General features: G+C 39.6%; 1 protein-coding gene across 9 annotated transcripts in view; it reads right to left on the minus strand.

Moving 5' to 3' along the window:
* The window catches only part of Bcas3 (BCAS3 microtubule associated cell migration factor), a 451,135-nt gene that overhangs the window by 308,718 nt on the left and 117,321 nt on the right, over positions 1-25,096 (minus strand). For all 9 annotated transcript variants that reach the window (XM_032912992.1, XM_032912993.1, XM_032912987.1 and 6 more), the window contains exons 12-14: positions 23,906-24,076; positions 18,168-18,261; positions 3,469-3,602 (exon numbers count right to left, since the gene is read on the minus strand). In XM_032912992.1, the coding sequence (XP_032768883.1) occupies positions 3,469-3,602; positions 18,168-18,261; positions 23,906-24,076 (399 nt within the window). The remainder of the gene's footprint in view (positions 1-3,468; positions 3,603-18,167; positions 18,262-23,905; positions 24,077-25,096) is intronic.

A 25,096-nucleotide genomic window follows, 5' to 3' on the forward strand; every position in this document is an offset into this window, starting at 1 on the left:
CTCAGTATGGATATAAGGTATTATTATAGACACTGAGATCTATTTAAATTATCAACTAATTGTTAGGATGGAGAGAGAGAAAAACACACACACACACACAGAGACAAAAACAGAGAGAGACAGACACACAGAGAGAGTGAGACAGAGAGAAAGACAAAGACAGAGAGAGAGTCCATGCATAAGTGAGTGAACTCAGGGTTTTGCCCATGCTAGGCAAATGCTGTAATTGCTACCCTCCACCCCAGGATTTTCTGAGGCAGGGTCTTTCTGTTTTGCCCTCCTAAGTCACTGGGATTTTAGGCGTATACATTAGACTTGGTCTTTATGCACTTTTACCTTTTAATGTTTTAAAAATACTATGTGTCATGTTTTAAAAGAGACATTTGTATCCCCCGCCCAGCCAATCACGTCATCCTTGCATACAGCGTTACTTTCCCATCTCCTGACAACAGATGTGCCTTTCACATTTTCAGATGTCTGCGGGCATATCGCTGGCATCCTCCCTCTTCCCAGTTCTCTGTCCTCAGAAACTGTGGCCTTGGTCTCCGAGAGCAGAATCTCATTAACACAGGGAGACAGCAAACCCAACAGGGGTTCCCCTTGCCTGCCCTCAGTGAGCCACAGTGAAACACGTACAGACTCCATCTCTTCTAGATAATTAACCTGAAGTTTAAGGAAAGCAATCTCAGCAAAGTCCACAGGGAAGCTGGAGGCACAGGAAGAGGAGAAAGAGACAGAAACCACGCACAGTTGCTGACAGTCTAGACTGCTGATAATATACCAAGAAGCCTGGGAACTGCACACTTCAATAGTCTGTGAACAATATCTTAATAAAATGGAGACATAACCAGTAAATCACAGGCTTACCATGAATTCGAAAACCACAGGAAAGTGGCATTTCTGCATGGCATAACACAAAAGTGTTTGGAACATATAGATAGTAAAAATTAAATTTTATCTCAAAAACAAATAGTTTTAAATAATATAATTAAGTTCATTTCAAATTCAGAACTAAAAAGGTATTAATCATACTACTTTGTAAAACTGCTTTAACATGAAAACATTAATATTTGCATGTTTCAAAAGTAAAATTGCTATTTATCAATAGCAATAGCAACAGTGGGCTTGAGTAAGATATGACAGTCTATGAACGAGGTATGGATGTGTGTGCTGGGCTGGAGTAAGCCACACCGGAGCCTACTGACGAGGTATCAGTGAGACTCACGCTGCTGCTGGAACAAGGGCATTCTCCTCAGAGCATATGTGCTTCAAAAGGAAAATTACTGTCAGATGCAGAGGATATCCCCAGTCAAAGACCACAAAACAACTTAATTCAACGTAATTAGATCCATATACTTTTTTTATTCCCTTGCCTGATTAAAGTGCCCTTGGAGTTCTTGGAAGAATTCAGAATACTATGATTTTTCAAGTACTAAAAGATGGGCAGATAAATCATGTGCCAGACAGATTTCATGATCGGTATTAAATTTTATCAGTTCAAAATAATTTTCAGTAGGACTTTATAATGATTAATTTTATGGTTACTGACTTAGGTCCTTATATCTTTATGTTTGGTTTTTAGAAATTCCAAATTACAGGGTACACCCTGGGCAAAATCATTGTTAATAATTTCTATTTCATTTGCCTACCTAATAAATGAACAAATGGTTGGCAATGCCAAATATCAAGGTGGAGCACTGCCCTAAGACTTATAAGATTGTTATTAAGACGCGAGTCTCTAGCAAGCGCAAGGCCCTGGGTTCGGTCCCCAGCTCCGAAAAAAAGAAATGGGAAACAAAAAAAAAAAAAGACGCATGTCTCACACTGCACCACTGCACAAAGCCAAGCATGAAGCTGGACACAAAGAAGTCAGTTCCACAGCACAGAATGCTCAAGACATGACAGATACGTCAAGGCAAATTTGAGATATATTCAAGGCCATGTCATAATTACCCACTTTCTAAATCTGGACCACTCTGAATGCTAAAGCAACTATTGAAGAAATATAAGCCTATAAAATGAAATATTGGTATGCTACCCAAATATTTAGCAGAACTGAACAGAACCAAACAGAAGCAAGAGGAAGGGAGCTTCCAGCCAGCCTAGAGAATACAGAGAACCTATCTCAAAAGCCAGTCTTCCTCAGAATAAAATGAGAAACCAACACAGGTCACAACTGAGGGAGCTCCACAGGAGAAGTAGGCTGTGACATTCAATGTGCTGAAATCATCAATAGCCAAGAAATAATGAGAAATTCCTCAAAGAGCCAAACTTAAAATATGACAGTTCACTTTTCTGAATTAGATCCTCTGCCACTTGTTGGAAAAACAGCAAGTGACACTGAGCTGGGGTTTGGCAGGGCAGAACTGTTTTTACTCAGTACTTTAGAGGCTTCTTATGGCTATGCAAGATGCTCTCATTTGCTGTGGTCGCATGCTCACAGTGGGCTGCAGGGCCATGCTGGCCAGAAGAGCTGAGCTGGGCCACGCTCAGGGGTAGAGTGCTTGCTGAGCATTGTAAGAGGTCCTGAGTTTGACTACTGGTCTGGCACAAATTAAAAAAAAAAAAACCTGAGAGAAAATATGTTGGGTTTATTAAAAGCCTAAAATATACAGGAATCAACAAGTATCATAAAGTTAAATCATTTGCCATATTACAAAATAAAGCATCTAGTTGTGCATCCTCACCTCCCACCCCCTTTCCCATGCACATCAACAGGCTGGTGTCAAAGGGCACCATGAAGCCTCAGCTGGGTCCCTCTGCGCTCATCTCCCAGGCGGGGAGAATGCAGATACTGCCACTGTCTAGGATAACAATGATGAACTCTAAAATGTAGCATCGTGTGGTGATGTCTGGGATGCGCAGAGCCACCAGCTTGAGGAGAATGAATCACCATGAGATTTTATGCTGGTAAGAAGAAGAAAACATGATGCCTTCATTGAAGTTAAGATAGAATATTTTCTTAAAACATGTATGTATTTACAATATTGGCCAATTTATATACAAAAGTGTAAATAAACACAAACTGCTAGCAAAAGGGTCCTCAGAAGCAGACATGAGTCGGCAGCAGGGTTTCATTTGGAATAAAAAAGGGAGAGGATAAAGAAAAGGTCAAGCTGATCTACTCACATGTCGCCATTTTAATACTGTGTGTGTCACATGTGTGCAGACGCCCTTCATCTCCTGTGGCTGCAGGAGGTTGTGAGCCGCTTGGTGTGGGTTCTAGGATCTGAATTAGGTCCACTGAAGAACCATTTTTCTGGCCCTCAATAATAGTAAGGTAGGTTTTTTTCTTATGTATTCACTGGGTAGACAAAGTATTTTTCCATAATTTACTAGAACTTATTCTACTACAGAGAATACTGTTTTCTCTTAAATACTAATCTCCAAACTGATATGCATCCCCAATTACCTCAAATGCCATACCACACCAAGAAATCAATCTCTCCGGGAAGAGCGCACACTTACTTTGGCCTCGGTCTCTCCCCTGTGAAGTGTATACAGGTGATGGACAGCACACTGTGAGGATGACCAAGGATGAGTCAGGATTTGGAAGACATGAAAGTCATGGCCAAGAGTATCCGTTGTGACTAAAAGCATTCCTGGAAGATAAAAAAGCAAAGGATAAAAATGATTATGTATGTGTCTAAGATACGCACAGAACAACCAATGATATTCTTAAGTATTCTGAATGGGGGAAAGGATATTGGTTATAAATTAATTAAAATAAGCCCATCTTTCTATAACAGCACACCAATACCAACAGAGTAGATGCACTAAACAGAGGGAGTGGGTGCCCTTTCCAAGTGGCAGGGAGAAATTTTATATGCAGAAACTACAAAGCTCACAGCAATTGTCAGAAAATGTGTGAGGCCTGGGAAGACCGTCAGGCTGGTGATGTGATAGTGTTTACCTGGATGAGTTGAAACCCCAGAATTTATATAAGAATGCCTAGTCTGGTGGCGCAGTGCTGAAGACATGGCATAGGAGGATCCCTGAACTCACTCGCCAGTCTAACCTAAGTGGTGAGCTCCAGGCAATGAGAGACCATGCCTCAAAGAAAGAGGAGAGCAGCCAACTCCGCCTCTGACTCCGATACACATGCACATGTGCAACCAACACACAATTTAAGAAAGAAAATATGTTTCAATACATACTAATCATACTAAGAAACTCATGTCACTTACTCAATTAAAATAGCCTTTTCTGAGTTAAGGTGGTATTATATAGCTCTACTCCCAGCTAGTCAAGACCAGAGGCAGAGGGATCATTTGCATCCAGGAATTTAAGACCAGCATAAACAAAAGCAAAGATCCTGTCCCTAAAATAAACAAAAGACACACACATGTACACAGACACACACACACACACACACACACACACACACACACATGAATGTACATACATAAATTAATCTCTACCCTTGCATGGTATTTACAGAAACTGCCAACAGTACTTTCTATAAAGTATATTCTTGACTTTGAAAAGGTGTCATGGTCATGAGTTCTTTGGCCAATCCAAGGTTACAAAAATGTCCTACTTTCAAGTTTTAAGCCAGTGAATCAAGAAATAACACATTTATCCAATTCCCACAGCCAAAGGAAAAAGTCACAAAGGACTTTTATCGAGTAAACAGGATTTACATGTGTGCAACTATCTGTTTGGATATTTAATCCATGTCTGCAAAGTTCCTGCTTTGCACACAGAAGTCTCTGGGTTAAATCTCCAGCATGAAAAACACATTAATAAACAAAGCAGTTGTCCCCACGTAGAACTAAGAAATTGCATGGTTAAACACAGGTATATACTGTGTAATTATATCAGGTCAAACCCTTGACCTTTCATAATGTCTTCATGGGGACGACATACTTCCTGAACATGCAGTCTCGCTCTGTCCATGCAGTTACACAGCTGTCCACAACACGGTGACCTCCTGGTAGTCTCGGGTAACCAGATTCTGTGTGGGAGATTCCTTATCGTTTGTGCTTCTGTGCCTGGCTAATTCAAGCAGCCATGTGCATCTTTTTTCTGAATATTCTCCCATCGTGTATAGGAGTCCCTGTATTAATTGCTAACCTGAATTCTGAAATCTGATCCTCCTGGCTGGGAGTCCAGGAAAAGCTACTGCATGCTGCTTTGTCAGATTACCGACAACTGGCATCTCGAGTTAATCTAATATGACTTTAATTATTTCATTTACTACATTCTCATGTACTACATTAATTAATAGGGTGGAATTTACATTCACATTGATTAATTTATCTGCTTGTCTCCTTACTTTTTCTATGCCTGGCTTTGGGTAGAAGAACGTTTATTTCTATTTCGGATTCTTTACTACACCACCACACCATTACTACTATTATTGTTTGAGACAGGGCTTCTCTGTGTTGCCCTGGCTGTCCTGGAAATCACTCTGTGGACCAGGCCTGCTTCCAACTCAGAGCTCCTCCTGCCTCTGCCTCATTTCCAAAGCATAAACATAAGAATGCTGGGGAGAGGCATGCACCACCACAGCCTGGCTCTTTAGAATTATTTTTAAATGGGCTAGAGAAGACTGAGAACACAGTTTCCACAAATTATGCAGTTGAATTTCCCATAAATTGAAATTGCAGGGGTTGGCAGACCCAAAGTGCCGACCCCTTATTAATCATGGTATCTCTCCTTCCAGGGAAATGAGACATTTTTCTTTAGAATATTTAGCTTTTTGCTTTAAGCTGTGGTTTTGAGGACTGATCCCTTTGTATTGTAAATTGACTGTCCCCGAGTGTACACTGCATGCACCTAGGTTCCAGGATCTGTTGCTTTTTGTGTAGAGTGTTTTGCTGTCATACAAAGGTCATGAATGAGTGGCACAGCGGTAAGGTCGATCACAAACACAGGAGGATTCAGTCCATCTGAAGGTGAGATTTCCCTAAATGTTGCTCTAGGTAATACACTATGCATCAGATACCATTTTCCCGGCTATATGTATTTTAATTGATGAAAAGTAGCAATTATTATATTAATGTAATAAGGGGTAATAATTACTTATTACACACGTAGCTTCTCTCCCACCATACCTAGCTATGGCAATGAGGTCCCGCACATGCCGGTCTCATGCAGAGCGGAGCTATGTGTGTCTGTGCTCCGTCCCAGCAGTGCTTTGCACTCAAGGCCTGCTTTTCCCTCCTGCTCTATGCTCAGTACACTAAGTCTGAATGACCGCAATTCAGCTGCTATCTTCTGACTCTACCTTTTCACAAAAATCGGTTTGGGGCACATAACAGAAACATCATTGTAATGGAAGGAAAAGGTCAGGAGCTTGTATTTATAGCAAATGCACACTCACAACACCACAGGTGAACATCAAGGTCAGCATTCTCCTCAGAATGAACATTTCAAGGAAAGGGTGACCAAAGCAGGTGACTACTGTCCTACCTGTGAATGGCAATCACACGTGAGCACTTTTCACTACTGATCTGCCTCGTTGTTTCTATGTAAACGACTCTGTAGAGCAAGTCCTTCCCATGTGCACCTCTATATGCATGTGGATTCTAACTCAGATGCCAGTCAGCCTAACAAATTTTCCTTTCTAGTCCATAAACGAGTTTACATGCTTCACAAAACTTTTAGAATGTAAACACTTGAAAAGTCAGAGAGAAAAGGAAGAAACAGCCAGTGTATTTCTAGAGAATCGAGGGCTTTTTTTTTTAATTTACATTTCCCTCTTTTACACACACGCTGAAAAGGAAACAGTAAGCTCTTTTCTTTTTCTAGAAAACAAGTTTTAAAGCACATATACATAAAAGGAAAAAGTCATACAGCGTAGACTGCGGCTTGAGAACTATTTATGCAGCATCAGAAGACTAAACCAGACGCTGGCCTGGCCATAAACTAAACCCACGCCCCAAACGAGGTGCCAAGCCACAAAAAGCATTTGCGTCATCTGGGAATACAAGGAAAAGAAGGGCTTCTAATTATAGGGCCTGGAAGCGGAAGCCCAGAGTGATTAGCTATTTAGGCGCTGCTGTGTGTTTATCTGGAAGCTTCCTCTCCCTCACTCACAGCATCAAGTTTGATAGATGAGCTTCAGTACTGGAGGGTGGGGACTGAAGCTGCTGATGGTACGCGGTGTTCTCTAGAGTCAGAGGGAGCTGCAGAGGAACGAACTCTAAGGCTGTTGTGGCTTCTTCAGAGCCTAAGTCTTTCAAATTGGCGAAGCTGGTTAGACCAAAGAGTGAAATTAAAGACTAGCAAACCAGCAGTGAGCACAGGCTATAAAATCTTGGAAACATGACTTGTCTTTTTTTCCAAAATCCTATTTATAACACCTATCTAATTGAACGGTTCTTCATCATGTACATACATGAGAATTCAAGACAGATTACCAGCTATTCACACTCTCTTCCAGGAGTCATAAGCACTGAAGAAACAGGGTCAGACAGAAGCCTCTGTGGACATCACACTTTAGCGCTCATACAGGCTTATATTTTACCATTAATTTTTGCAAGGTATTCTTTATGATCTATACTTGTAAAGTTGCAAACATGCAATGGGATATAGTCAAAATTATAAAATATATAAAATAAAGCAAAGAAATAGAATCTCAATATTGATAGAAATCCTTAACCAGCTCAGTTTCATCCCAACAGTGGCCTCAAAGCTCAAAGACCCCATGAACACAGCATTCATTTCTTAACTAGCACGCTATCCCCCCTTCTCTCCCACCACCCCAGTTGTTTGTCTGTCTCTGTCTCTCTATTTTTCTCTCTCTCAGGGGCAGGCTTTGCTTTTGCTGCTGTTGTTGTTGTTTGCCATGTTGTGGCTAGAGCCACGTCCTACACAAGCCCCTGTTCCTGCCCTAAAACATCCAGGCCCGGGGCATCCATTTCTCCAGCAGTCACAGAAGCTTGTTACTTAGGCTTTTTAAAGACACGGGTAATCAGACCCGCCAATGTACTCTTCCGATTTGGAAGACAAGAATGTAAATCTTTATAAAGCACACTACAAAACATCCTGTGAGAAACACTGAAGTAAAGAAAACAACAGAGATGACTGATCTGACGTCATCCTAGAGCTGTCTATATCTACAACAGCACAGGTTCAAAATAAAGACGGTATTACACACAGACATTGTACAGGGACAAGTCTAATCATTTTTTCTTTAATTTACCTAACATCAGCAGTTAGAGGAAAAAAGTTGAAGTCTGAAATTCGGATTATGGAAGAGCCTCTGGCTCTCCCCCTCAGGTTTCAGTGTTGAGCACCGTGACCTGGGCAAAACTGACCCCAGGCCTCGGCTAGGACAGCTGCGGCACATGACCAAGACCAGCATGAGCTCCACAGCAAGAGCCTCCCCATAACCCCAAATAATTACCATAATGTTATAACCTGTTATCAATTAGAAAACTTAATATACTGATATCTAAGTATATGTGTCCTTATTTTTCCAAATATTTATGTTATTCTTATTATATATCAAAATATATTCCTAATTTCCTGAGCTTTATTAAGGCATCATTTAGATTTAATGAATGTATTCATTTTTATGAGTCTAATACGTCAACACAGTTATTAACAAAGCTAAGATAGAGGCATCCGAAAAGCATCCCTAATGTGTACAACTGTCCATCCCCTGCCCATCACCCAGGCTAACCACAGATTTCTTCCCTGGAATGAATTCCCGCTGCCGGCTTTAGAACTGAGATGGTATACAAGGTCCTGTGAGAAGCACTCACACAGGGTTTCCTGGGTCTGTTCACCAGAAGCTACAGCAGCTTGTCCACGTGCTAACATCAGAGTGGGACGTGCTGCCATCTCTGTGTCTGCGCTTCAGTGGTCCCCATTTTCAGAGTACTGTCACTCAAACCCCCATTTATTCCGTATTCAGCACCACTGTCTGCGTGGCTATGTTTCATTCATGTCTCTGAGTTGATTATGTACAGGAAGATGCTGGGTCAGATATTAAATGCTTGACTCTACTAGACAATGCCAACTGTGTTTGGAAAATGACAATCACCCTACATTTCCCAGATGCTTACAAATTTCAACCACTGTGTATCTTTTTAAATTGCAATCATTCCAGTGGTTAATCTGTTACGTTTCCTGGTTTTAGTTTGCATGATGCTCCACTCTACAGACATTTACATCATGACTTTCACAAATTTCAAATTGAGTTCTCTTTTCACATATCTGTATTTGCTTAAAATTTATTTTATTATTATTAATTATGAGCAAGCAGAGACATATGAGGACAGGTGCCCTCTGAGCCCACCAGAGAGCACTGGATACTCTAGAACTGCCTTTAATTTTTGAATGGCTAATTCTGTAACAGTGAGGGGCCTTTTTCCCCTCAGAGTTAAGGTGTATATAACCTGTGCTCTCTTTTATGAAGTTTACCTGTCTTAGATTTTAAATTCTATGATCTATTCCAAGTAAATTGTATGTACGTTAATTAAAGGAATATCCTGTTTTTCCAGCAAAATTCACTAAGAACATTACACTTATCTGACAATTCCTATTTTCCTTAAAAATTAATATTTTATTCTATTCCACTATGTCTGTGTTTAACCATACAGTCCTTAGTCTATACTATAAATTCAAATAGTTTAGGTCTTTTTCATCTTTTACATGATTAGTTTGACTAATTTTATATTCTTTGCAACTCCTATAAGATTAGTATCAGCCAGACATTGTATCACATGCCAACAATCCCACAATCTGAGAGGCAGAGGAACAGAGCTCTGTGGATTCAAGGCTGACTCAGTCTACAAAGCAAGTTCCAGAGCAGTCACAGCTGCATAGTGAGATCCTGTCAGAGACAGGAACGAGAGGAAGGGCAGGGGAACAGGGAGACAGAGGTGAGAGGAGGGGAGGGGAAGCCAGAGGTGAGAGGAGGGGGCAGGGAGTCAGAGTTGATTATATTTAGTATAAACACTCTCAAAAAATAAACAATTAACAAAAAAGCAAATACTGAAAAAGAAACTAGAGCCGTATCGAGGAATAAACTTGCTAAAAAGTGTCCATATCCTACCATAAGTCACTGAAAGCTGAGGAGAGGATGGAAATACTAAATTATGTAGAAAAGGTAAATGCACGGAGGTAACTGCAGTGTAGGGAGATGGGATAAATCACAACCTTGTTGGGAAATGGGTGGAAACCTCTCCAAAGTTTATCTTTGTAAAGACTGAGGAACAGCAGACTTAACTGCCATCAACATTCATAAGCACAAAACCCCAGACAGCAAGCAACGTACGTGCTGAGGTGTAGGGAGAGAAGCGTTTGTGTCTTCTGTTCATATGGAACGAAGTAATACAGACCCTCAAGATCTGTAGGTGCCCAGACCTGTTAGGATTACTCACTGAAGAGCAGAGAGGAAGGCAAAAGACCAGACCCTGCTGCCTGAGCCACCCAGGATGGACTCACAAACAAATCAACAGATAAATCCTGGGGTTTTTTTAATGTATATATATTTAATGTATATATATTTGGATATATTTAATGTGTGTGTATATATATATTTGGATATATTTAATGTGTATATATATTTGGATATATTTAATGTATATATTTGGATATATTTAATGTATATATATTTGGATATATTTGAGCACATAACACGTCCCCTTCCAGGTTCAATAGTGTGTTGTAGGTACATCTAGAGAGTTACATACCATTGTGCACTCGCTCTGTGTGTGTGTGTGTGTGTGTGTGTGTGTGTGTGTGTACTTATAGAGGTTGAAAGTGGTTGTCTCTGAATTTAAATCAGTTTCTGTATTTTTTGAGACGGGGTCTCTCAATGAACCTGGGGTTCACTAATTCAACCAGTTGACTCCCCAGCAATCCAAGTATCCTCTTGTGTCTGCCCTCCCAGGGGCAGGATTATTGACACATATTGGTTGCCACACCCAGCTTTATCCACATGGGTGCTGGGGATCCAGAGTCAATTCTCCATACATGTATGGTAGACCTTTCATTGACTGAGCCATCAACCTGTGCCTCATACTGCCAATTCTACACAGTACCCACTGCATGCAGTCACACTGCCTACTAATTCAGTGTTAACCAACCAGAGCTACTCAATCACACAAGGATAAGCTATTGCAAATTTGGGTTGCTTTAGAATTTGCATAGGACTAACATAAAAAAATATTTGAAATTATGGTAAACAAATGTGTTTCATCTTGTTACTTAATGTAATAAAATATATTGTATAATGTATTCATATACAGTGAATAATGTATAAAATGTGTAAAATAAATATATTACTACCTAATGTACCACAAAAGTACTATTTTTTCTTGAAAGTGTCAGGTACTACTTACTAATCCTAATTCCCACTAAATTTCCCCTGACTCTCACATGATTACAGTATGACAACTGAAAAATCAAAACCAAAAAAATTTGGAGTAACTCTGACCCTGATTTAAACATAGCACTTTGCAAGATGATGAAACCAGACAGTAAATACAAATTTGCAATGGTATTACAACCCAACACCAGGGTGTAGTGGTAATGCAGGTAATATTCTTCAGGCTGCCTTTGCAATGTTACCTTATTATTCTGTAAAATCCTGTGACACAGCCAGTGTGGTTGTTTGTGATTGTAACCCTAGCCCTTGGGAGATTAAGATAAGAAGACAGAATATATGCATATATAAAATCATCAAAGAATAAATAATTTTAAAGAATCACCTTTTAAACCATGACTTTGAGACCAGGCTAGAAAACAAATTAAGGTACAAAGTAGTTTGGAGTATACAGAGAAACTGTATAAAATACAACTTAAAAGTACAACTATGGGGTTGGGGATTTAGCTCAGTGGTAGAGCGCTTGCCTAGCAAGCACAAGGCCCTGGGTTTGGTCCCCAGCTCCGAAAAAAAGAAAAGGAAAAAAAAAAAAAGTACAACTATGAGTCTTTACAGATATTAGTAGAAATAAAGACAGGGAGTTTCATGACACTTTGCAACAATCAATGGAAATAGCTTCTGAGGGGGAAAAAATCCAATTAAAACCTCTTGAACAATTAACCTCCAAACAGCCGCCTCCTCTGGAAACATAGTGTCTGAGTAGGCAGGAGAATTCTATTCTGTTAAAGTAAATATTCAGCTAAGCATCCAAAGGACGAGTGTCTAATCTGCTTTGCTGCAGCCCTGACGTTCATATTCCTCTATCAATGCGTGAAAAATCAATGTCCCTGCGGAGGGGGGTAATTATTAAAATAGTGATGTGCTGCGCTTCCTAGCTCCAGCAGCTCAGCGGACGAAGTGACGCCTCTTCAGAGCACGGCACTCTGCAGTGAGGAAGACTTGGGATTTCACTGAACGCCAGGCAGGAGGCTTAGACACAGGTGTCTGCACCACTGCACCCGGTCACGGAACTCTTCCTTTCACTTCTGAGTCCAATTCAGTAAAGACGGCGTTGCTCTTGACATCTAAGGTGGTACGCTGTGGAACATACTCACCTACTGTTTTTATTTCTCAAAAGATGTAGTTTCCATAGGATACTTATGATTCATATCTACTCTACAGTTTAATACTGAATATCTGTCTAATATTTACATGTCAGCATGGGCCACCCAAACAATTTAGAGGAGGAAACTGCAGTTTAAGGAATAAGAAATGAGTGGATTGTATTCAATACATGAATTGAAAAATATTCTAACATGGCAATGCTAGAGTTTTTCATAATCATGAAAAAGTCTAATGGAATTAATAAATTTAGCTATTCATTGTAAATTCATCCAGAACTAAGCTAACAGCTCAGTAAACGAAATAAGTGCTTACTTCTAATAGAACGTTAAGGGGATCTCCTGCTTGGTGGAAATAGATTAAAACAGCGCAGTGAGGATAGTAAGGGAGGAGCAAAGTACGCCTGGCCAGTTGTCACCATGTGTGCAGATACTGTGTGAATGGCAACTTTATATTCTCCTTTACTGATTGGAAAAGAAAGGAAGAATGCATGCAGGACCAGCTCATGTGAGCTGGAACGGGAAAGAATATGGAGGATGTAGAATTTCATGAGGCTCAGGAAGGATTCTTATATGAGGCAATGAGGCACACAGCCAGAAAACAAATGGTTCCACATATTCAAAAGACGGAAAGACCTCTAAAGGCAGGTTTGGGGGGCGTGCTGCACATGCATGCATGCATACGTACATGTGTGCTTTTGTGTGTGAGTGTGTGTATGTATGTGAGGGGTAGGGAGGGCAAAGGGAGGGGAAGAGGGAGAGGGAGAGGGAAAGATGTGGAGCTTGAAGTTGGTTGTCTCTGTCCCTCTCCACTTTATTTTTTAAAACAGGGTCTCTCATAGGATTCCTAGACTGAGGCAGGAGGATACCAAGTTACAGCTGACATTTGGCAGAAGTGGAAGGTGGGGAAAGAGAGACTAGACTAAAAAAATTTCATTTTTTTTCCCTCTGAGAAAAACCATTAAAAGCAAAGAAAAGCAATTTCTTATGGACTAGATAAGAAGAAACGTGTCTATACAAGAAGGTAAAGGAGGAGAATACATTTAACTAAGCAGAGAGTACTGATAAAGGTGGAACATTACGGGAGGAAGGGAGAGAAGGAGGGGGGGAGTTCTGGGGGATTGGATGCCCTGTTGTGGCCCCTATGAGCATCAGTCACTCAAGGTACACATACACACAAGCAGACAAAACATACATATACATAAAATACATATACACATATTTTCCTTAAAGCAACAGCTTAAAAGTTCCAAATTTGGTTAAAAAAAAATAAGTGGGCCATAAGCTAAACTGGAGGGTGGGAGATGACCTGGGGAAGCGCCATGCCCTGTCCTCGGATGCTCCCATGATGCAGAAGGACATCGGGAGAGGGTGCCGTATGGAGAGAACGTTCATGTGCAGACTCTTTCTTGTTCAACTGTACTAAAACCCTAAAACTGCTCTGAAAAGTGAAAACAAAAGTTCTCTAGAAAATGTTTCTCATTTTGTACCTAAATAATTGAAAGTAACAGACATTGCCACCCATATTGAATCTACAAAGGTCTCAGCAAGGCATCTCCAAACAAACCATAAATACAACCATTAAAATATTTGTTTTGATTCTGGACTCGGAGTCTCAGCTAATAAACAAGTGTGGGAATGCGAAATTAAAAAGCAAACTGAACACAGCTGCTCAAGAAGAAGTTTCACAAGCCCGTTTACTGGCATCCCTTAATTTCATTTCTGAAAGGACCCACAGAACGCAGAGGCAGTGACCTGCCAATGGGTCGACTTTCCTTGCTAATCCACACTGTGGTGGCACTCCACCATGCATGGTTTACAGAATTTATACAATGCCCAGGAGATGGTCAAAGGTCTGATTTGTTCTTACTTCTCTTGTCCAGAAATATTATATCACATAACTGTCATCTAAGACTATGTTTCTTTTTAAAATAAAAGACTAAAACAAGTTTAAATATATCTTATCCTTGAGTATAATATGATTCAGAAAGTAAGCTGGCCTGAGAAGGCCCAGCTTTAGAAACAAAATGCCACCAACTTCTTTCATATGTTTTAATTGTTTGAGACCCTCCCTAAACGCAATATTCCAACACGCACTACTGCTGCTTGCTATCCATTACACCACCCATGAAAATGCCAGCCTCAAACAGCAAGGCATGATTAGAGGCTAATACAGATAAAAATTTCATAAAATAAATGAATTTAGAAACATGCTTGGGTAGAGAATAATTGGTTCATTTAGTAAAGAATCTAAAACTTACCGTTCAATAAAAACCCATAAATTAAAATAAAAGAATCAAATACATCAAATAAGTCAATTTAAATACAAAAGGGTCATATTGCATTAAAATCCACTCAAATTATACAACTCAAAACTAACAATAGAATTCTGCCAATGAAGGAAAAAAATCTCATTTTATATCATCATTATAACACCCAGCTTAGTAGTGAATATGTAAAGGATAATTCAAATGGAAAGTAACAAAAGATAAATCTGCTATCCTGAACATTTAAACTAAACAGAGAGAAAGGAATCACAGCCATGTAGTTAGACTCCTGGGCAGGAAGTCCTTGTGTGTGAACACACACACCTAAATGCAAGAAGGAACAGAAAACACTGAGAAGCCAGACGAAACACTAATGAAATGGTGGACCAAGCCTATTCCCCACCACCCCAGACTAAGATGCAAGGCAGCCTGGGCTACATAAAAGAGAGAGAAACAGAGATCACCAGACAGCAAGTGCTTCCTAGAGAAAGCCATGGCAAACGGCTGACTCTCTATAAGAGACTGAGTAACTCTAAATGAACACTTGCTTTGCAATTGAAAAAAATCAAGATTTCAGTCCAAATCATTGATAACTGGATGTTTTCTATCCTTTTGTGCCTCATTAAGCAACGACAGTATTCACAACGGGAGAAGCATCCATAGCCCAAGAGTAGAGATCTCAGGTGAAGGCAGCAACTGCATACACCTCTATCGGGGCTAGAGATGCAGCACTTGGCTGATCCTATGGAGACTCAGGGTCAGACCCCAGCATCCACATGGTAGCTCGCATCTAGCTGTCACTCTGGTGCTAAAGAGTCAGATGCCTTCTTCTTGCCTCCATGGGCACTGTATGCACACGATAACACATCCAGCCAAAATCATCCTAAAAATACATTTTTAAAAAATCTCTGCCTCCAAATTACAACATATCAAACTAGTTGAACAAGATTTCATTATAAAGTCACCACCTACATCAAGTTTTATACACCTAGAGAACATTTTTAAATCCTATTAAAATTATGAAAACTAAAAAAACAAAGCTTCCATACAATGAGCAGATGATTTCACTGTCCAGCTTTTCTGCTTCCCAGAGTTCGCCTCCAGCAGGCTAGCAGTGGGTTCTATACAAGCAACAGAGCTGTTACGTATAGCTAGACAACGTTTTAGTCAACACTGATCTCATTTTTAAAAATGATGAATCCCCACCACACAACACACACCTAACAAAGACTAGCTTTTATTTTTCAACCAGTATCTACAGTATCTACCGTACAGTGTTTACCTTCCTTTGATGTTCAGAAAACTGGACCGCCAAATCTTAACAGGACAAGGTAAGAGGAGACTGGCTAAAAAGAGTGTTGAGCTGAAGCCAGTATAATCAGAATTCAGTATTTTTGATAGACAGCTTTAAACAATTAGTAACACAAAAACCTTGCTTCGCACTTAAGAGACCCTGGTCACAGTCCCCAGCTCCAAAAACCTAAGAAGAAACAAATGCACACTGAACGTGCGCAGTGCTGTGTGTGCTTCCTCGTGAAATATTTCCAATGGTGCAAACAAGGCTCACAGATGGCTATCACACAATTATATGAAGCCAGAACAAGGAAGCTCTAGATACATGAACCATATCAAAGGGAGTAAATTTCAAAGCAGCCCAAGAGGGCTTTGGTCAAAATATCAATAGGAAAACGAGGAAAGAAAAGAACTGGCTGTGTACACGATTCAGTGAGAGCATTTGCCTAGTGTGTGCCTGGCCCTGCTCAACCTCTAGGACCTCAAGAAGAAATGTAAGTAATCTACTGACTGATCACTTTTACTTCCAAAGCAGAGGTGCCATGGATCGAATCCTGCAGTCCATAAGCAAGTCAACACACTGAGACGGCCGGCACTAGACGGATAAAGGTGGATGACAGAACCCTAGCTGGAAGCAAATTGCATTCTCACAAAGGGAAGAAACACCTAGACAAGTGATCATCTCAAAACAAACTATCATACTTACAAACATTAATGCTCTGCAAACACAGGGAAGTAATAACTATTTCCATTTTAACTTAACCTCACATGGCAGGTCATACAGAATGCTGTGATGCAGGTATCTTTCCACTGTGTAGTATTTTCTTTGTCACTGCAACTTCATAGACAAGAGAAAAGATAGCTTCCTAGGTGAGAAGCACTCAGGGGTGATATGAAATACATGATAATCCAAAGGGAAGTGGGCATCAAGGCCAAACTTAAAAAGAGTCACACTGGAGAACAAAGGACAGTGGCATGAGGGAACAAACTTGCAAAGCATATCTCCAATAGTAATTCAAACTTTCAGAGAATTTCAATAGATATTTGTCTGTGCTAATTAACTCAATCCTACTGAACAGCAACAACTATAATAAATATCTCTTTTCATCAAAAATGACTAATTAGGATATCATACGGGACTTTAATCAAAAGTGCTCAATATGACTCTCTTGTTTTCATCCTTCATTTGAAATTGGAGGGGAAAACACAGATCTTTCCATCAATTCAAGTGATATCATTTCTGAAATATAAGATAAGAATGCTAAAACTCTCAGATACATCACCCAAATGAGCAGGACCTGAGGCAAAGACAGAAGCAGCTTTGAAACAAACAGCGGCATCATCTTCTGTTTAGAAACAATGTAGTTTGGACTTCTCTCAGGTTCCAGCAGTGTGAGGATTATCCTGTGCAGAGCGCAAACCAAGAAACTGGCACGTGTTTTGTTCGTGCTAACAGTTAAGAACTGGCTTGTACTGGCTGGATGAGACCTGTTCCTAACAATGGATAACTATAAAACTACTGTTCCAACTCAGAGATCAAGATTTTCTTAATTATGAAGAAATTTAGAGGAAAAGCAGATAATAGGGCATTCCACGTTTTTATTAATCTCAGTCATCATCGCATGCTTTGGGAGCAACAAGAAGGCAAAACACCGAGGGAAACAAAGAGAGACTAAAAGTAAGTTAGTACAATGTCATGTGAAAAAATAACTCTTGTTAAAGTAACACCTGTCTCTGATATATTAAAATTTGAGTTGGCGATATTGGAATTTGAGGCACAGCTCAAAAATTAATGCACTGCTTGGCAAGTATAGCATTCGAACATCATTTCACAGATGGGTGAATGAGGTGGAATGAATTGTAGCCTTAGTCATTCACAGACCACTTACTGACCCTAAGATTATTTATGATACACATGCACCATGTGTTTCTCCCTGTGGCTTTGTGCACATGCGTGCAGTGCCCATGGATGCCAGAAGAGGGTATCAGATACCCTGGGACAAGACATACAGCCAGTTGTTGAGTCTACATGTGGGTGCTAGCATCTGCGAGCACAGCCAGGGCTTTACCTGCTGGGCCCTCTCTCCAATGCCCAGCCCCATTACATAATTGTAATGTCCAAACATGAAATGAGATAAATGGTTTTTACAAAGAACTTACCACTTGTATTAAAAGCCATACAGCACACCGGCTTCTCGTGGGCAGGGAAGTGGGCCACAATGCCATCACTGTCTGAATCCTCACTCACAAGCACCTGCAGAAAAAGAAAGAATGGTTAACCTCAGTCACTAAAATAGCATAGAGGCCAAGGCACACGCTCCACAGTCCCTTAAAGAAAATGCCCACACAACCCTGAAAGGGTTCTCATCCATGTATGCCCCTCCCAGATGGTTTATAAACTCCAAAACAGACACTTGACATGACTATAGATACACTTTGTTTTAGGGGATTGTTTAAGCGATTTTCCCCTATTCCTAAAAAGAGATCAGTGAGTGAAAGACACAACAAATAAACCAAACAATGATAGAGTAGTGATGAACTACAATTCACTCGTGTTTAATATCTTTACACCTTTACTGTATGGCCGTGTGTCCACTCAAGTGGAAGTCAGAGTGTAACCGGCCAGAGGCAGTTCCTTCCTATCAAGTGCTCTCGGGATCAGACTGCGGGCACCTGAGCCATCTTAGACTGTGAAGTCTGCTGTTCTACCGTGCTACAGAAACACAGGAAGAGGAGGCAGCAGAATTCCCGGCCAGCCTGGGGACAAAACAGGAATACAGCCTGGAGAGTGCTGGTAGGTCCTTTCAGTATTTATCATAAGTCACCCCTGCCTTGAAAGATACAGAGTAAATTCTTTGCCAATAGGCACAAAAAGGACTGCATGGTTGCAGGGCTTAAGCACATGACAGGTTTACTTGGGTTCAATTCACATGCCATAGAGGTCACTGACTTCAACTTCACAGTTCAGTGATTTTTAAATAATACTAAACTATCATAATAAGATGTTACATAAAATGTCTTCAATTGTTATCATAAAATTTCATGTCATATTGCTCTGGACAACGCTCTAACTCAGCTTTTGAATATACTCATTCTGTTATCTCTACAGACTCCTCTTCTATGATTTTTTTTATTTTTTCTGACTTTTTGTTCAGTTTATAATTTCCTGCTTCATTTTTTAAGGCTGGCCCTTCTCCTCTTTGTGTTACTTCCTTCAGGAGGAAGCATCTCCCTCGCCTACAAGCTGGAGTCTGCTCGCTTTGTTCTACCCACTGCCAGAAATTCCAGGACAGTTTATCTTCATCAAGTTCAAAATAGTTCCTAATTTTAGTAAATGTCTTTGATCTGCCTATGAATTATTTACAAATCCACTGTTTATTAACAATTACTTAGAGATTTCCGAAGTTTATTTATTTTTACTGTGCAAAGAAAACATGTATTGGGCTAACAAGTAGGCTCAGTAGGTAAAAATCCTTGTCCCACACACCTGACTACTTGAGGTCCATCCCTGGAACCCATGACAGAAGTCTTCTGACCCACAAGCGTACATGCACTTGTGTGTACAGGTGCAGTAAGACAGACAGAAGGTAGACAGATATTTTCCACAGAATAGCATGAATATAAATATTCAAATATTATTGTTTTCACGATGTTTGTACTTTGATAAAATGTTGGCTTTCAATCTAGTCTTAATCTTTGAATTTAATTCTACTTAGAATAGTAACAAAGAGATTACTGATCGTTAAACTTAAAATGCTACATATTTTGTTGTAGCATTTTAACACATCTTTTGTGTTTTTTAAAAAATAGTTTTAGCTAGGGGTTCTACTACAAACCTATAATCCTAGATCCAAGTACTAAAGAAATGAAGAAGATGGAGAGATGGCTCAGTGGTTAAGAGCACTGATTGCTCTTCCAGAGGTCCTGAGTTCAATTCCCAGAAACCTCATAGTGGCTCACGACCATTCTCTGTAAGAGAATCTGATGCCCTGTTTTCCCATGCAGGTGTACATGCAGATAAAGCACTCATACATAAACTAAAATAAATCTTAAAAAGAAGAAGAAATGAAGCAATGGGAGGCAGGTATGTGTGTGCATGGATTTTGCTCTCTGCTTCATAGAAAATTACTGTTGTTCTTTCTGTGTTTAGAGACAAAAGTCTGGCTGTGTAACTCACAGAGTCAATCTACTTTAAGCTAAGAAATTCTGATCCTCTTGCCTCCATCTTGTGACTAAAGGACTATATACTATAACTGGTGGCTATTTCTTCAAATACTGTTTCTGTCCTCTTTCATATTCTTCCAGATTTCAAATGCAAGTGCCAATATGCATAGCATCACCTCGAAGGCTTCCAGGCTTACACTTGGAACATGTCTCTATACCTGAATGTGTGAGAAGATGATGTGCTCCTCAGAATGCCAGTACTGACAACATCTACATGCTGTACCTGCCAGACATGAAATTGGTACAGAACTTGGGGGACAGTGGGAGCTGGTGCCATCAGTCCAACTCTAGAGTCTCTCAAGCAGAAGCAATGGTAGGCAAGTCAATCAAGACAAGGGAGACAGACACAGGCAGTCTCGGAGTTCACGGACAGCCTGGTCTACATAGAAAGTTCAGGGCTGGCCAAGGCTACAAATTCAGACACTGTCTCAAAAAATTAAATAGATAAATACCAAGTAGCCTCCAGATATGAATGAAGAGGATGGGATGTAGTTGGGGTTGAAGGATGGGAGTGAATAATTTTAGAATTAATGGCCACAAATATAGGATATATTTGCAATCTTTTTAGTTTTTCAGCATCTAGTATGATGTTTTAACTTGAAAATTTCTTAAAATGAGTTGTGGAAATTCCATTTATGTATTTTTTTTCTGTGAAATATTTGTCATCTGTCCACTTTCTATATTAAATGTTATTATAAATCCCCATCGGTGTATACATTTAAACCTTAGGCCCTAAGCATGTCCCTGGGAGGCAGTTGATATTGTGTATTCAACCAGGTATCAATACTAAAAACAGAAGCTTCCAGCAAATACAACATTAGTGTTGACATGTAGCAAACTCAAGCTAGGATATAGGAAAGATGACTGTCCTACTTACAGAACGCACAGAGATAAATCACACACACGTGAAAGGGTTCTCTGCCTCGTTTCACTCCGGTGCCTAAAGCCTCCAACCACTAAAGCCATCATTAGTCCAGGATAATTGTCCTACAATAGGAGCTAACTACTTATATAAGCAGGATGAAGCCATAATTTGCATCAAAAACTACATTAAACAATAGAGCACAAATTAACTAATACAAGGTGTATGAGGATTTCTGGTCAGGGGCAAAACTCAGCTCAGCATTAGACGGCCATTCTGAGGGATTTAATTTCACTTATTGGTTTTGCCACATTGCTAACTTCGATTACATAAATGTGTAAAAGGCAAATCATACCACTTAACTTCTCTAGTCAAGAAATGCTTTTAAATAAACCATGAAAGTAACAAAGATGAAAATGGACACAAAGTCAATTAAATCCATTCCTCCTTAATGCAGTTCCCATGCGATGATCCCATTGCCATAAAATCAAATTAATCAATACAGCAACAGAAAGATAGTGAATCAGATTTTATTTGCTGCCAGAGTGAACATGAAACTATATTAAAGTCTCAGTGGATTTAAATCACAGAAGACAATGTATGGCCGCTGAGACGTACATGGGAGGAAAGAGCATGGCAGAGAGGGTTACAGAGCAACAGAACTTGCTACAACTGGCGCTGCGCTCCCTCTTGCGCTCTGCAGTGTGGTGGGAAGCAGTCTGCTTCCCCTGACTATGTCAGACAAAGCTGCCTTGCTGAAAAAAGGGTCCGTGGAAATGAAAGGAAAAGGCGGCATTGCACTGCAGGACTCTGAGTGACTTGAAAAATATGCTTCTGTGAAACTGGATACTATTTATTACCTGTCTTAGAAATTAGACAGATAGATGGCAGATAGATAGATAGATAGATAGATAGATAGATAGATAGATAGATAGATAGATAGATAGATAGATAGATAGATAGCATAGTGAAACTATGGTGTTCCCTGAACTACAGTGAAAAATAAAAACATTAAAAAAAATTCTTGTAATACTTCTCAATAAGTATCTTTGGTTCAAGAACTACCCATTTGTTCACTATAGATAAATAATTCCCGTATCCCTTGACTATTTCACAAAGTAGCCCCTGAAATCCAAGGCTATGACAGACAGACAGGAAACAGATGTACCAATTCACATAAGTTTATGTTTTTTATATCTCTATGAATATTTTCTCTAATAGTCAATAAAAAAGCACATACTTTTAAAAATCAATAAAAACATTGTATCTGGTTAACTTCAATATTAAAAAGGAAAAACCAGCAAATTACTATTATTTAAATTTTAAACAAAACACAATCAATCAACACAGAATTTCAAAGAAATTTTTGTTTTAATTGCACTGAAGTCGACTCTTTTTTTCTTTTTTTTAATTCACCCTTTTTTTAATCTTTATTAAATTGGGTATTTCTTATTTACATTTCAAATGTTATTCCCTTTCCCGGTTTCCAGGCCAACATCCCCTTAGCCCCTCCCCCTCCCCTTCTATATGGGTGCTCCCCTCCCCATCCTCCCCCCATTACTGCCCTCCCCCCAACAATCATGTTCACTGGGGGTTCAGTCTTGGCAGGACAAAGGTCTTCCCCTTCCACTGATGCTCTTACTAGGCTATTCATTGCTGCCTATGCAGTTGGAGCCCACGGTCAGCCCATGTATAGTCTTTGGATAGTGGCTTAGTCCCTGGAAGTCTACTCTTTCTTTAAGTACCTTTTGATCCCTCTATAGCACACAAGTAGCTGCCAAAAGTAATTTTTCATCAAGATGCAAACCCATATCCAGTGGAAGCAGACTTCTCAACAACACATGCAATATTAAAGTCAATACTTTAGAAACTCACGATTTTTCTAGGCATTTTTCTGAATGTAATATAAATGCGTGCGACACATTAACAGTGTTTAATAAACCTACTACTTTTGTTCTAGAAATATCTTACATTATACTTGTCATAATGATAACCTTAAGCAATAAGATTTTAAAATTATGCCATTACTGATACATTTAACTACAATATGAAAGAAACTGAAGGGGACAGGTGGGTGACATTTCACCAAAAACATCTTATGATCAACAGTACAAAGACAAATCGTCTTCTGCGTTTCCGTAAGCCACACTTCTAAATGATTCTAAGTAGACTTATTGTCTGAAGACACAGAACTTTATACCAGGAAACTGTCTCATACATTTTCTGTCTTGAGATGTCAAATTTCTATGTTTGCTTTTTACTGTTTAAAAGCGAAGGTGTTAGCTGGGCATGGTGGCTCTTGCGTAAGCCCAGCACACAGAGCACTGAGGCAGGAGGCCTGTCACTGACAGCCTGAGAGGCAGTGAGACTTTGTCCTTCAAAAGCTAAAAGAATGGAAATGTTATAAAATTTCAACACTAAACTAAGGCACATATAACTACTGCTACTTATTTTCTTATTTCCATAACACACGTAAGTTTCTCGACAGCTTTCCTATCATTTCACATCCTTAGGAGAAATGTATTAATTTTGGGGTATAGATTATACCATGACATTATAAAAAACCAGTGTAAACACACTACGACAAACAGCTGTGAAAGTGTTTATAAAAGAGATTTCTTCCCTTTAGGTTTTAAACATTCATGACTGAAATAACCAAGTGAAAATGACCCTTGCGTTCATAAAATGTTGAAAAAATTCTAACAAGGAATAGTTTCTAAAACTGCTAATCACTTTGGGCAAAGCACATTTTGGCTGACTCTGACATGGGCTCAATGCAGATAATGCAATGCTGCTCACCCAGAGCACTTACCTGGCCCTCTCCAACTGTCTCAGTGTCTATGACTGTGATGATGCCCGGCACCAAGGGGCTCCGTCTTGAGTTGCAGTGTATGGCTATGTCATCGTCTGTCACTCCTGAGGGCAGTGTGCCTGTCAGTTGAGTCACCACTTTCCCAACCATCGTCAGGCCACTTTTCAGTGTCTATAACAAAAGATCAAATATATGACTTTCAACCAAATGTGAAGCGTAAACAGGAGTAGGTACTAGAACTGATTTCCAGGCCTCAATCCCTTTTTCTCTTTATATTTTATACAGCAATAAACACCACAGATGTCCACTCAGCCATTCAACGTGATCTTGAAACTTACTTAGAAAAATCAACATGAGTTCAAGGATATGTCATCAAAAAAAGCATCAACATCACTGTGTTGGTAATAATAACATAATGAAGTGACAATAATTATAAGCACATAGCTATTTTATTTAATAGGGTTATAATTATATATTTACTAAAATATTTCTTTTACTTCAACCTCTTAATGCGCATGTTTTAGAACACATGATTTAGAACAGATCTGGCCATGTGACAATGTTTTTCAAAGACTGTAATTCAATATCTAAGTAGGAAAAGATTATAACTCTAAAATATACCTGTGCTATTATAAAAGACTACACACAGAGAGTGATAGTAGTAACTTCTTTGTCCCTCCGGGATATTAATGGCTAGATAAATGATGTCCAATAGCACACACAGCTGACATAGTTTCTTTTCTGGCTGGGAGAACACGCAATCCAGTGTGGTGTTTCTGGTACACGATTCCATTGAAAGCAAGTAACTACAGCGAATGCATGTATTTTTTTAATTCATAAATCTTGACTAATTATCCTGATACATATTAATAAAACTTAGGGTCGGTATGCCACTCAGTGTTAAGAGTTTGACTGCCTTACAAGAGGCCCTAGGTTCAATCTATACTAGAAAAGAAAAACAGAAAGAAAACCATCAATGAAAATATTCTTAAAGTAACAGTTGAATTTTTCTTCTGAAAAGAGAAAATTATACAAATAACAAACTTTTGAAGGAGATAACTCTCATTAGAGCCAGAACAGGCAGTAGAGCCACAATATTACAGTTCTTCTAACTGTGCTGCTGATGAAATGCCTTTATTTAAACACTTGAGATGACCTCTAAAATAATTATGGGGAAAATGACCTTACCTG

This window comes from Rattus rattus, chromosome 9, assembly GCF_011064425.1.
Source record: "Rattus rattus isolate New Zealand chromosome 9, Rrattus_CSIRO_v1, whole genome shotgun sequence".
Classification (NCBI taxonomy): Eukaryota; Metazoa; Chordata; class Mammalia; order Rodentia; family Muridae; genus Rattus; species Rattus rattus.